The sequence below is a fragment of the Oncorhynchus clarkii genome, chromosome 16 (genome assembly GCF_045791955.1).
Source record: "Oncorhynchus clarkii lewisi isolate Uvic-CL-2024 chromosome 16, UVic_Ocla_1.0, whole genome shotgun sequence".
Lineage (NCBI taxonomy): Eukaryota > Metazoa > Chordata > Actinopteri > Salmoniformes > Salmonidae > Oncorhynchus > Oncorhynchus clarkii.
In genome coordinates, this window is record NC_092162.1 from 34,497,833 (window position 1) to 34,512,560 (window position 14,728).

The window sequence follows — 14,728 nt, forward strand, 5'->3', positions numbered from 1 at the left end:
CCAAAATAAAGTCCCAGAAAAATAAACAAAAGGGACTCACATAGAGTCTGATAGCAGGACAGCTAGGTCCTTGTTACAGACAGAAAATAGAGCCTTTATTGCAGCCAACCCCGGCCTAGCTAGAAACCCCCCTCCCAAAGAGAAAAGATCCCTCTTATCAGAGCTCGGATAAATTCATCATTACTTCACGTTGGACCGCAGAAATCAAACACAGTCTGTTTTTATTTGTGCAGTTATGTCATGAGAAAGGCTCATGGATGAAATTGCTTTTCCCCCCACACATCTCCAGGCACTTTTCCCCCCACTCCATCTCTCTTCTTCTGCTCAGGATATCTACTGAAGGCCCGGCATTGTTGCATAATTCATAAATCTCCTTTGACCTTTGTAAAAATAATAATTTCATAATGTATTCCCTGTTAAAAATAACAAATCTTGAAATGTGCTTAGCTGGCTGGAGGCTTTACACTCTGATGCCAGTCCAAAATCCCACTTGAGTTGAACTCAGAATAATAATGAGATTGGCATTACTGCCTGCCTGTCCATCTAATTTTCTCACCCCAAGCACATGTTGACATTCCAGCTTTACATTAGTCCTGAACTCATAGTTATCTGTGGAGGTACTCGTATGTTAGATGTGTGCCCTACACGAGTTCTCATTAAGCTATGGCTTGAATTATAAAGGCCGCAGTTCATACTGCACAGACAACTCCTAATTTATATTTATAATTCAACAATCCAAGAGTAACTACATAAGGTTTGTTAGGAGTCATTAACACTTTAATAAGCATGAGTAAAATATATGTTATTGACATACCGTGTACAGTAAGCGTCGATCAATGTTTAGGTAGTGCTTATAATGCCGTTATGCATTGCTTATGAAGCCGTTAAGTAATCCTTATGTTGTTTCGACGGAAGGAGATGGATTCCACGGAGACAGGCGACAGAGTCAGGTCTGTTTGACATTTTATTTCATGGTGGTAGGAACAAAAGACAAAGGTAATAAAGTTAGTAATGATCAGGTCATGCCACTCTTACTCGGTGCACTGCCCTTCAGGAGCGTCTAAATCAAACAGTAGTTTAGAGGCCAGTCGATAGGGGAATCCACATGAAGACATAAAGGAACAGAAAATAGATTCAAACAGTAAATAGTACCTTTTCTGTAAAAGCCAGAGGCAGACATTTTTGAGGCTCTCCGATGACTTGTATGAGTATTATTATGAATTTAATTATTACATATTAATTTACACGATGGGGTTGATGAGGCTAGGATGCTGGCTAAAATAAGAGCACAGAACAGTATGGACAACGACTTTGTCAACCGGTGAGCCGTTGAACTGTTTTAAGGCAATTCATAGACAGTTGCAACTACCCCGACATTAGATTGTGCCCGTCTTACTCTTGAGCCAGTGTCACTTCTGAGTGTCAATAACACAGGACACATTCCACAACTACTGGAATAGGTCCAATTCAACAGTAATACAACATAGAAATGCAGTGGTGTAGACCATACATAAGCACACACGGTTACTGGTCTTAGCTTTGGAAACTAGTCCTTGATTTGACTCAAAAGTCATATGCTTCAATGCTCTTCCCCTTCCCTTTCCTTCCCCATTGACATAAGAACATAATTATTGTGTGTAGTGAACAGACAAGTCAGACTTCTTGGTTCCAGTGTATAGTACTAAAAACATAACCTCCACAGTTTTACACAATGCTAAATTTACACGTACAAAATGGCCGCCTTTGTTTCAGAAGGGGGAAATATGAAGTGAACAATATTGCCAAGTATCTTATTTATCAAAACAGAGTGGGTTTATGTCAGTTTTTGGATGTTACAGAATTCATCTTAATACACACCCATGTATTAGTATGTTTATTTGCAATTGCAATTATGTTTGCGATTTTTCTTTACATTTTGCCGCCCAATATCCCAACTTATCACATTATCCCCTTTCCAACAGCAAGAGTTTATGTTATTTTAATGCAAGAGTATAAACCAGTTTTCATTTCAATTTGAAAACATTTTTTTTACTCTGAAGTTTGAAAGATTGAAGAATTTTATTGATGACTGAACATTCCATGACTGAGCATTGAAGGGTCCCATTGCCCACCTGGTATGACATCTCTCCTCTTCCTCTATTTAGCCTTATCTTACAGCTCCTCCATCAGGCCAGATGTGGTAAAAACAACAACTTGTTCTCTTACACCATAAAAAAAAGGACCCAGCCAAATGAAATAGTTCTACAAGCTCAGTGAAATCAGGTGAGAGTAAAACAATCCACTCGACCGCTGACACGTTCGCCTCAGAAAATGAAAAGATCTGGCGAAACTAAAACAAAACAAAATCAACACCGCAGAAACTGCATGCAACTAGTGGTCATTGTTAGCTTTACTGATTGCAAAATAGAATATGCACAATACATGAGAAGCACAATACATGAGAAGAGAACCAATCTTACATATTCACAGTCTCAGGTATTTATATACTCTATATTTATTACATGTATTTATGTAAATTATTATTACATTTCTTGATTGATGGATGTTTTGAAATTATGATATGTAAGTTGTTCTGGAATGCATGGCACTTCGTCTTTGTTCAAAAATGAGACTTAGTCATTGGTTCAGAGCCAACTGAGAGTATTTGCGCTGTATGAGGAGTTAGAAGAGTTTGATCAGGCGGTTTCCGAAACTCAGTCTTAACTAATATGGAATAAACTTGTGTCCTATCAGTGGCAAGCAGAGGGTTCTATGAAACCAGAGTTGTGTTCGTGAGGCACCAATAAGACAGGCTTGTTTTCGTTGCAAAATGTTGTAAAACATTTTGTAACAGTGTGCTCTAATGAACATGACACAGGTATCTGCAGGATGTCTACTGCATTTGCCTCACACGGGAATGTTTGTATGTAGAGTTAGGGTTATGTCTATAGGCTGTGTTGGGTGGTAGTGACTGATATGACACCAAGACGAGGCAATAATAGGACCAATGTGGTTCACCAGTGTTCAAGCAATGAGCGATAGGAAGGTTTTTTTTCGCGTTTGTTTGAAAATAACAAATACAATTAATGCAACTTTCGCTTGTCTTGCAACGCCACACAAATGTACGCATATAGGCAAGGTATTTACACCAGCCTTTCAGGAGGGGGATAATGAATGAACGGGAGGCGTAGATAAACAAACAAAAAAATACAGTATAACAAAACAAAATAAAACAAATTTAAACGATGTATTATTTTTTTCCAATACAAAAAGCGATGACAATTATACAAAAATATAACTTAATTACAGCATTAGACATGTAGTTTATGAAGGGGGTGGTTTAGCCAGGCTATTTTTTGTCCTCAGCGGCGGAACAGTGTAATATTTTGGGGCTATTGAGGGCGTCCTCCACCAGGTGAAGCCCCATGCCGTCCACCACCACATTCTTTACACAGCCAATGAAGCCCGTGCTGTAGGCCTTAGGCAGCCTGTGGGCCACCATCAACTCCTCCAAGCCACCTGGAGACAGAACGAGAGAGAGAGAAGGGAAGAGAAAGAGGGCGCTTTAGAACAGTGTCTGAGGTGCATGGACAGACACACAACAAATGCATGCACCCCAGCACTCCCACAGATTGAGGTCACATCCTTGCATCTCCCACAAAGCAGCATGTGTCCTGCCACAAAGGATAACTAACTGCTGTAAAGTACTGTGTGATGTTGACACTGGCAGTAGATGATGAGAGAGAGACATGTAGCTCTGGTGAACAGGAACGAACTGCATATCAAACAGGTGGTCCTTTCTGGAGGCTTGCTCGAGCAGTACAGTCACTAGAAATCACCATTCACTCCAAGGGGAGCCCGTCTTCTGATAAATCCAGGTGAATCTATCTTTCTCTCGTTTTCTGTCTCTCATTCACTCCAAGGGGAGCCCGTCTTCTGATAATTCACCTGGATTTATCTTTCTCTCGTTTTCTGTCTCTCATTCTCTATCAAACACTTTCACACACTCTTTGCCTATATCTCTTTCCCTCTCAAAGACACTATTTTCCACTTATTTCCTTTCTCTTCCCTCTCCTGCTTTTGTCCCTGTTTCATCTGCTGCCCCAAGTTGGCCTTTCCGTCAAGCTCTTTCCCCCTTCTCTCTGTCCCCTCTAATCGGATTGCGTGCCTCTGAATCGGGGATCGACAGGGCTAATTTTATGCGAGTAAAAGATTAATTAATGATGAGCAGTGAAAGAGAAGGATTTAAAAGCGAGGAGCTGCTTGATGTGAGGCCTGCTGAAAGGATAATGTATTCTTGCTGTGGGGCGTGCTCGGCACCTGTTTGGAACCGCAGCGGTGTGTGTGTGTGGTGTGTCAGTGTGTGTGTGCGCGCGCGCGTGCGCGTGTGTGTGTGTGAGAAATTATGATGATTATGTGTGTCCTTCCACCTGCTGGCTCTCCTAACTCAAAACACCCACACACACCTTCCCGACACCTTACACGACCAAATGCATTTCAAGGAAAAAAAAAATTCTACCAGCGCCATTTCCCCAGAATATTCAATCTATCAGCGTGTGCTACTTCAAAAGCCATTTCGCTGAGCGAAGTTCAGGTCAAATGGAACTCAAAAAGATAACAGGCAGACTTCTTTGGTCGTTTCAAATTCCAGAGAAAAGAAAACTTTTGAGTTTAGTCAGATTGCTTTTCATTTCTCAAATCAATACCGGAATAGAGTTGGACACTCTTTCCAGACCGTCATCTTACATTTATGACCAATTATTTTCATGCCAGGGAGTTCTTTCACATCCACTGCAATGCATAGTGAGCGCATTCCTCATTTCTGGCACACACCTACCATTGTTACAGATGGAAATGTACTGTGTGTGTCAAATTTCAGGTTAACCCTATGTGTTGCTCAACAGTACCTTGGTCACTAGTCCATGTTCGTTACACTATCAGAGGGAAGTTAGACCAAGTATTATCAGCGTTTACTCACTTGCTGTTTCTAAAAACAACATTTTAGTGTCTGACGGATTGATGTATGGACGACTCATGACTGCATGGCCAGGCACGACTCCAACACCATCATCATGTTTTCCGATGACACAGCAGTGATCACCTGGTCACCTGGTATGGCAACTGCTCGGCCTCGGGCCGCAAGGCACTACAGAGGGTAGTGTGATTGGCCCAGTATATCACTGGGGCCAAGCTTCTTTCCATCCAGGACCTCTATACCAGGCGGTGTCAGAGGATGGCCCTAAAAAATGTCAAAGACTCCAGCCCTCTAGTCATAGAGTGTTCTCTCTGCTGCTGCATGGCAAGCAGTACCAGAGCACCGAGTCTAAGTCCAAAAGTATTCTCAACAGCTTCTACCCCAAAGCCATAAGGCTCCTGAACAGCTAATCAAAGAGCTTCCCAGACGATTTGCATTGCCCCCTCTCTTTTATGCTGCTGCTGCTCTGTTTATTATCTATGCATTGTCACTTTAACTCTACCTACATGAACATATTACCTCCATTACCTCGACTAACCGGTGCCCCCGCACATTGACTCTGTACCGGTACCCCCTGTATATAGCCTCGCTATTGTTATTTTACTGCTGCTGTGTAATTATTTGTTACTTTTATTTTTCTATTTACAGTTGAAGTTTACATACACCTTAGCCAAATACATTTAAACTCAGTTTTTCACAATTCCTGACATTTAATCCTAGTAAAAATTCCTTGTCTTTGGTCAGTTAGGATCACCACTTTATTTTAAGAATATGAAATGTCAGAATAATAGTAGAGTGATTTATTTCAGCTTTTTTTTCTTTTTTTTTTTCTTCTTTCATCACATTCCCAGTGGGTCAGAAGTTTACATACACTCAATTAGTATTTGGTAGCATTGCCTTTAAATTGTTTAACCTGGGTCAAATGTTTCGGGTAGCCTTCCACAAGCTTCCCACAGTAATGTGGATGAATTTTGGCCCATTCCTCCTGACAGAGCTGGGGTAACTGAGGCAGGTTTGTAGGCCTCCTTGCTCGCACACTCTTTCAGTTCTGCCCACAAATGTTCTATAGGATTGAGGTCAGGGCTTTGTGATGGCCACTCCAATACCTTGACTCTGTTGTCCTTCAGCTATTTTGCCACAACTTTGGAAGTATGCTTGGGGTCATTGTCCATTTGGAAGACCCATTTGCAACCAAGCTTTAACTTCCTGACTGATGTCTTAAGATGTTGCTTCAATATATCCACATAATTTCCCTTCTTCATTATTTTGTGAAGTGCACCAGTCCCTCCTGCAGCAAAACACCCCCACAACATGATGCTGCCACCCCTGTGCTTCATGGTTAGGATGGTGTCCTTCAACTTGCAAGCCTCCTCCTTTTTCCTCCAAACATAGCAATGGTCATTATGGCCAAACAGTTCTATTTTCATTTCATCCGACCAGAGGACATTTCTCCAAAAAGTACCATCTTTGTCCCAATGTGCAGTTGCAAATCGTAGTCTGGCTTTTTTATGGTAGTTTTGGAGCAGTGGCTTCTTCCTTGCTGAGCGGTCTTTCAGGTTATGTCGATATGGGACTCGTTTTACTGCGGATATAGATACTTTTGTACCCGTTTCCTCCAGCATCTTAACAAGGTCATTTGTTGTTCTGTGATTGATTTGCATTTTTCGCACCAAAGTAAGTTAATCTCTAGGAGACAGAACGCGTCTCCTTCCTGAGTGGTATGATGGCTGTTTGGTCCCATGGTGTTTATACTTGCATACTATTGTTTGTACAGATGAACGTGGTACCTTCAGGCCTTTGGAAATTGCTCCCAAGGATGAACCAGACTCGTGGAGGTCTTGGCTGATTTCTTTTGATTTTCCCATGATGTCAAGCAAAGAGGCACTGAGTTTGAGGGTAGGCCTTGAAATACATTCACATGTACACCTCCAATTGACTCAAATGATGTCAATTAGCCTATCAGAAGCTTCTAAAGCCATGACATCATTTTCTGGAATTTTCCAAGCTGTTTAAAGGCACAGTCAACTTAGTGTATGTAAACTTCTGACTCACTGGAATTGTGATACAGTGAATTATAAGTGAAATAATCTGTAAACAATTGTTGGAAAAATGACTTATGTCATGCACAAAGTAGGTGTCCTAACCGACTTGCCACAACTATAGTTTGTTAATAAGAAATTTGTGGAATGGTTGAAAAACTAGTTTTAATGACTCCAACCTAAGTGTATGTAAACTTCCGACTTCAACTGTATCTATTTTTTACTTAACACTTTGTTTCCTTAAAACTGCATTGTTGGTTAAGGGCGCATGCGACAAATAAACATTTATTTGATTTGTCTGTCTGTCGTGTGTCTGCATTCCCATCTGGGTGTGTGTATGTTTGTACACCTGTGTCTGCCTCTGTGTGTCTGTTTCACTGTGTGTTAAACCTAAGACCTGTTGCGGGCTTATTAATCCTTAATCCACCTACCCAACCAGAGAGCTCCGTCTGTGTCCAGCTGAGTGGCTGTCAGGGGCGACGATCCCGTGACTGCTGCCTCGTTGCCCACCTGGAGAGATCCGTCCCTACGTGCTCTGAGGGGGAGGTAGAGGGAGAGGGGGGGGGATAGGGAGAGAAAGAGGGAGTTGTTTACTGGCTTGTAGTAAAAATCAAGTCAGATGGCTATGTGCTTAGCAGGTGATTGAGCGAAGGGGGAGAGAGTGAGTGCATCCGATATCACTAATATAAATATTCACTTAGGGCTAAATCCTAACTTCCACCCAAGTCAAAGTTAGTCAAGTTGAAGTTAGGATTTACGCTTAAGCAAAATCACAAATACAAGCTATCCTGTTGAATGTCCCGTTAGCCGTCGCCTTACCTGCTGGCCTTGACGCAGATCCAACTGTTAGTGTTGACGCGCACCGTCGAGCGAAGCACCACAGGCTTGGAGCCCAGGTCATAGGTCATCTGCACGCGGCCATCCACAATGGCCAGGGCGATATAGTCAGAGCGCTCCACGCCCTTGCCGCTCCACAGCACCAGGCCCTGTGTGGCCTCCGTCTTGATGCTCAGCTCAAATTTGTTCACTAGCAGGGCCTTCTCACTGCAGGGCAGGGGGAGGAGCTTTAGAATTACTTATATTATTGGAGAGCAGAGTATGTGAGGTGATTGTGAACTGTGAAGTAGTCAACGTTTGCATACTGGCTGTGTTGCTTGTACGTATGAACCCCAGAGAGGTGATTCAAGGTTGATAGTGATGGGATGCATTCTAAATGGTTACCAGTGATGGCTGTGTCCCAATACACTTCACTGGTTTCCTAATTCCTTGTCTAGCTTCCTTCATGACAACTGATCTGAAAGCACTTGAGAGGGTCATGTGAGAAATCTCTATCTCTCTCTCTCTCTCTCTCTCTCTCGTTAGGTGGGGACTGAGGCAGGATTCTGGGGGGTTCGGTGCTGTTTGATCTCAGTCTCTGGACTGCCAGTGCTGCGGGGGAGTCAGGGAGCTGGGGAGAGGGGTGGAGACTGGGACATCCTGGGCCTTCTTATGGGGAGCGCTGCATGTCACTGCCACAGCTGTCTCTACTCTGTGAGTGGGCTGCTGCTCAGAGCCTACACACACACACACACACACACACACACACACACACACAGGCATACATACACACATCCATGTATGCACACATGCACACAGCTCCATTTGGTACAGACCTCAAACAAAAAGACTCCAGAAAGGAAGCTATTTTTAAACAGCTCCTTTATTCTCCATTGTTTCCTTCAAGGGATGGATATCAAGAGAATCATGCCAATGTGTTTGTGGTGTGTGTGTCACTAATCGGTATCGCTGTAATGTACTGTGAAGTCGACAAGGTACAACATTTTTTTTTTTGACAAACAGGCAAAGCACACAGAACAGAGCGCACACAACACAACACAGAACAGAGAGCACACAACACAGAACAGAGAGCACACAACACAGAACAGAGAGCACACAACACAGAACAGAGAGCACACAACACAGAACAGAGAGCACACAACACAACACAGAACAGAGAGCACACAACACAACACAGAACAGAGAGCACACAACACAGAACAGAGAGCACACAACACAGAACAGAGAGCACACAACACAAAACCCAGATCACACAAGACAGACATGACATGTACACGACACAAGTCTGCTCAGCAAACAGACAGAGTCTTATGGGAGCACAGGGGGTTATCCACAAAGGGCAGAAGGAGAGGAGAAAAGGAAGAAAAGAGAAAATTACCCTTGACTGCGTATAAATAAAGTTTGATTTGATCCTCTCATTGGGCCGGCCAAAAGTGGTGCTACTGCTAATGAGCTAACGGTGGTGAAGAGACTGGACGGATTGTTTAAACCAAATAATTATTTAAGGCTTTTCATTTAGTTTCTGTTCAGGTATGGCCAATAGAACTTGACGCATGTTTAGTATTCGACCCAGCAGAGAGGAAGGAGTGCAACGTTTCTACATTTGGATTTGAGATTTCCAAAGCATAACTAATCTTTCTAAAATACACCATTTAAATTCACTCAAGCACAAATTCACAAAACAGAATGACTAATGAATTTAGAGTCATAGAAATCCTTTAGACAAACAGTAGCAAAACACATACAATATTTGGACTCCTTTCCTCTTGCCTGGGTAGGAGGTTCAATAAATCCTCAACAGCCTGGGTAGGAGGTTCAATAAATCCTCAACGGCCTGGGTAGGAGGTTCAATAAATCCTCAACAGCCTGGGTAGGAGGTTCAATAAATCCTCAACAGCCTGGGTTATGAGGTTCAATAAATCCTCAACAGCCTGGGTAGGAGGTTCAATAAATCCTCAACAGCCTGGGTTATGAGGTTCAATAAATCCTCAACAGCCTGGGTAGGAGGTTCAATAAATCCTCAACAGCCTGGTTATGAGGTTGAATAAATCCTCAACAGGATGGATTTTCAGAAAGAATAAGGTCCTCAGACTAAGGATATATTATACTGTATTTATACTATACTGACTAGTCTTAATTATGTCTCGGACGGTTGCATAATACATTTCCAAGAAGGGACAACGTTTGAATTTAACTGAATTAAGAATTTGATGGGAAACAATACATGATTTAAAATGCAACCAAGTTGTCTTACTTTGGGGTTTACTTACTGGATTTGATTAATATTATGGAGTAGCGTCTTCTATGCTTCTTTTATTCCTTTTTGAATAAGTCTAAAAAAGGGCTGTGCACCCCATTGCCTTTAGGTGGGAGAAGTAAACAGAGCATTGCTAAACTTGTAAGGAAAACATTGCATAGAGATTGCAAGGTTGGATGGCTCGTTTGGCTGCTAGGGCTAGATATGATTGGGGACTGAGCTCTGCTGTCTTAATAGACCCGGGTGCGATTGCAACAGCTTATGGGGATCCAGATAAACAAATTACAATATAATACTGTCTCTATACGTGGCCCAGTATATAGGTAAGTATAGAGAAGTCTGGCCCTCCAATAATTTCTCTATGGGGCCCAGTGTACAGAGTAGTGTGGCCCTATTATACTTCTGTAAATGGGGCCGAGAGTATTGAACTGTGGCTCTCCAATACTGTTTCTATGGGGCACTTTCTGACCCTTGAGTAGTGAGAAGTTAGGCTGCCGACCTGAGGGGGGTTGTGTCGGGGTGGGATGCAGAAGGGTGGGGAAGCAGCATGCTAGCGATTGGTTGGACAGCGCTGGCTACAGGCTCCAGGACACTCACCTCTGTTCCGACAGGTTCTCCAGTGACTCTGGACTTTAAGGGAGCAGGGGAGAGAATGGAAGGGCGTGCAATAAGCGGACGGAGGGAGGTGGAAGGAGGACCCACAAGGAACCTTACAGGGTGATGTACTATATAGCATCGTCCAGCATAGACAAGAGCCTCAGTGATCAGGGAGATGTGTTGAACAGAGTAAGTTGTTGCCCGGGAGATGGGAAAACATGTCTAGCTACCTTCCATGGTCCATACTAGCATACTAGCCAATGCATTACTACATTCTAGGTAGTATGAACACAGGAAATAGAACACATTATGAGTTTGGCTCTGGAGCTGTGATCACAGAATCATGGCTCTCTCTGGATATTATGTTCCCATCCATACAGCCAGCTGGGTTCTCAGTACATTGTGCTGATAGAGAACTCTCTGGGAAGAAGAAAGGCGGAGGGGTATGTTTCATGATTAACTACTCATGGTGTGATTGTGGGAACGTACAGGAACTCAAGTCCTTTTGTTCACCGACCTAGAATACCTCACAATCAATGCCGACCGCATTACCTCCTTAGAATTTTCTTTGGTTATCGTCACAGCCGTGTTTATTCCCCCTCTAGCCGATACATGACAGCTCTCAAAGAACTACACTGGACCATGTGCAAACTGGAAACTGCATAACCTGGGGGACATTTATTAAAGCTGGGAATTTGAATAAAGCAAATCTGAGGAAAACACTACCGAAGTTTTACCAACACATTGCCTGCAGAAATCCTCTCCCTTCCAGGATGGCTACAAGGCTCTCCCCTCACCTCTCTTCGGCAACTCCCTTTCGCTCCTCCCTCCCTATAAGCAGAAACTCAAACAGGAAATACCTATGCTAAGGTTTATTCAATGCTGGTCTGACCAAGACTGTTTTGATCACGCGGACTGTCCCCATATGCTTCAATATGTCCACCATTGTATCTGTTCCCAAGAAAGCTAAGGTAACTGAACTAAATGACTATCGGGGCGATCGTAGCACACTTCCGTCATCATGAAGTGCTTTGAGAGACTAGTTAAGGATCATGTCACCTTCACCGACAGCCTAGACCCACTACAATTTACATACTGCCCCAATAGATTCACGGATGATGCCATCGCACTACACACTTCCCTATCCCATCTTACCTAATGTATGTAAGAATACTGATCATTGACTACAGCTCAGCCTTCAACACCATAGTATCCTCCGAGCTCATCATTAAGCTCGGGGTCCTGGGTCTGAACCCCGCCCTGTGGAACTGGATCCTGGACTTCCTGACAGGCTGCCCCCCCAGGTGGTGAAGGTAGGCAACAACACCTCCACTACACTGAACCTCAACACAGGGGCCCCACAAAGGTGCGTCCTCAGCCTCGTTCTGTACTTCCCTCGTTTACCCATGACTGCGTGGCCACGCACGCCTCCAACTCAACAATCAAGTTTGCAGGTGACACAAAAGTGGTAGGCCTGATTGCCAACAATGACAAGATGGCCTACAGGGAGGAGCTGGCCCTGGTGGAGTGGTGCCAGGAAAAGTGGAATTCTGGAGATGTGATATTTTTGTTTTTATATACTCCTGACTCGGACAATGCTCGTCCAATTATTTCTGTTTTTTAATTATATTATTTTAGATTTCTGTGTACTGTTGTGTATTGTTAGATACTGCTGAACTGTTGGAGCTAGGAACACAAGCATTTCGCTTGTGTATGCGACCAATACAATTTGATTTGATCAGAGACACTGTAGCCCTGGTCCAGGAGCAGTAAAGCAACACAATGAGGACCACTGGGACTCTTAAGGGGAGGGCTGGGCAACAATGTCATGATTTTATGATTAATTTGCCAAACCATTTTTCTTTTGGGGATAATAACATTTTCCACTACTATAACTGAGTCTGATGACAGTGCTGTGTGTGTGTGTGTGTGTGTGTGTGTGTGGTGGCTATTATCAACTTCCTTGAGAGAAGGAAGCACCAAATGAGAAAAATGGGGAAATCGACAAAAATGGGGTCAAATATTGTATTACCAGAGACAGGGCCCTATATGATTTGGTTGCTCCAATATTGGGGCGTGAGGAAATTGACCCAAGCTTTCAGAAGAGGAATGAAGACCGATCTAGGCTACAGTAAATAGTAACAGCATCATTAGCCCAGGGTGATACAGCGCTGGTCTGTGTGTTGTAATAACATTGCTATAACATTCCTCTGAGGAATTAATTGATCAATTTATGAATCTCTGTTAAACACCAGATCATGTTGAATCGATGACACTCGCTCGGAGAGATTGGGCTGGCTCTGGTTTGGACCATAATCGCGCCCCTCGCTCTTACAGGAAGTGACAATTATTAAAGCTCCTCTGGCCCGTCCGGCTCGAAGGACCATGATTATCACTCTAACGCAGGGTTGGCCAAACTCCAAGAGGTGCACGTCTAGTTTTTAGCATAGCACTACAAAGCTGATTCAAATAATCATAAAGCTTTGATCATTGGGAAATGCTGTCCTAATGGATTTTGATACCAGCTGCCACATAGTTAGGGCTGGTCTCAAAGACGCCTCGATTTGAAGTTTTTCTTTGTCACGCCCTGGCCATAGAGAGGTTTTTATTCTCTATTTTGGTTAGGTCAGGGTGTGACTAGGGTGGACATTCTAGTTTCCTTATTTCTATGTTAGTGTGGTTCCCAATCAGAGGCAGCTATCTATCGTTGTCTCTGAGTGGGGATCATATATAAGTTGTCATTTTCCGTTTGGGTTTGGGTGGGATGTTATTTTCTGTTTTTTCCTGACAGAACTGTGCGCTTTCGTTTTCACCTTTTGTCATTTTGTCATCACAGTGTTTTTTGAACATTTTTTGAACACTTTCCACGCTGCGCTTTGGTCTCATTCTGACGACAGCCGTTACATTCTTGAAAATAATTTTTAAAACATGAGACAACACCTTAACATGTCAGCCTTCTTTTTCTCAGCACCCAACTTGATACATATTCATAATTGCAGTTAGAGATTGAACTAAGTGTGAATGACAGGGGCTTAAATGTGGATATCAAATTCTCTGGTGAATGAGCTCGGCATAATTCAACCTAAAACCAACTTCCCCGCTTAGTTCTTTTATCATATCAAATCTTTTAAGAAGTTACTTACCAAGCTAATGCCAGCAAAAAGGAAAATAACAAAGTAAGATCTAAGTGTTGCCCTGGAGGAGGCAGTAAAATAACTGATGCAGCAAGACTGAGGAAGGGGGAATATCTTGGTCCACTACCTTGCAATTAAGCCTTTACACTCGTGGGAATTGGCCTATATGGACATGGCTAAATTGACATGTTTCTTACAAAAGAAATATGAAAAGCAGATAAATAAGCATGGTACAGTTTGGAGATTTTGGAAAATTATTAGACCAAAGTTGACACAACAATTCCCCTGACACAAGACTGAATCCAAACATTACACAGTTGATTTTATGTGCCTTTTACATTTACTGTTCTTATCATGTCATTTGTTGACAACGAAATCAGAAAATACTCTGGATACATTCAGTAACACGATAAGAATATTAATGGAAAATGTTGGGAAAGTGCAACATAAGACAAAAAGAAATTACAAGGGTTTGACTGAGAGAGCTAACTGGTGTCTCCAAGTAGCCACACACTTCTCTAAGTGTCCTCTTTTCCTAAGTAATTTCAATGCACTTTTATGACTCAAAGAAGAGTCTTCAACAATAATGTGATTTATTGAGCTCTCCTAGCTGTGCCCTTGAGGAATTAGAGCAAGCACACTTGTTTGGAACACAACCCTGCATACCCACCATCACACGATTACTGTTGTTGTTCACGCAATCCAAAAACAGCCCATTATACAGTGCATTCGGAAAGTATTCAGACCCCTTGACTTATTCAACATCTTTTACAGTTGAAGTCAGAAGTTTACATACACTTAGGTTGGAGTCATTAAAACTCATTTTTCAACCACTCCACAAATGTATTGTTAACAAACTATAGTTTATCGGTTAGGACATCTACTTTCTGCATGACACAAGTAATTTTCC

At 42.7% G+C, this 14,728-nt stretch overlaps 1 protein-coding gene across 1 annotated transcript in view; it reads right to left on the bottom strand.

The window, feature by feature from the left end:
* Positions 1 to 953: 953 nt before the first annotated feature.
* Positions 954 to 14,728, bottom strand: part of LOC139368345 (agrin-like) — a 445,616-nt gene continuing 431,841 nt past the window's right edge. Inside the window, exons 34-36 of the mRNA XM_071107109.1 lie at positions 7,813 to 8,037; positions 7,425 to 7,528; positions 954 to 3,498 (exon numbers count right to left, since the gene is read on the bottom strand). Coding sequence (XP_070963210.1) covers positions 3,329 to 3,498; positions 7,425 to 7,528; positions 7,813 to 8,037 — 499 coding nt within the window. The 3' untranslated portion in view covers positions 954 to 3,328. The remainder of the gene's footprint in view (positions 3,499 to 7,424; positions 7,529 to 7,812; positions 8,038 to 14,728) is intronic.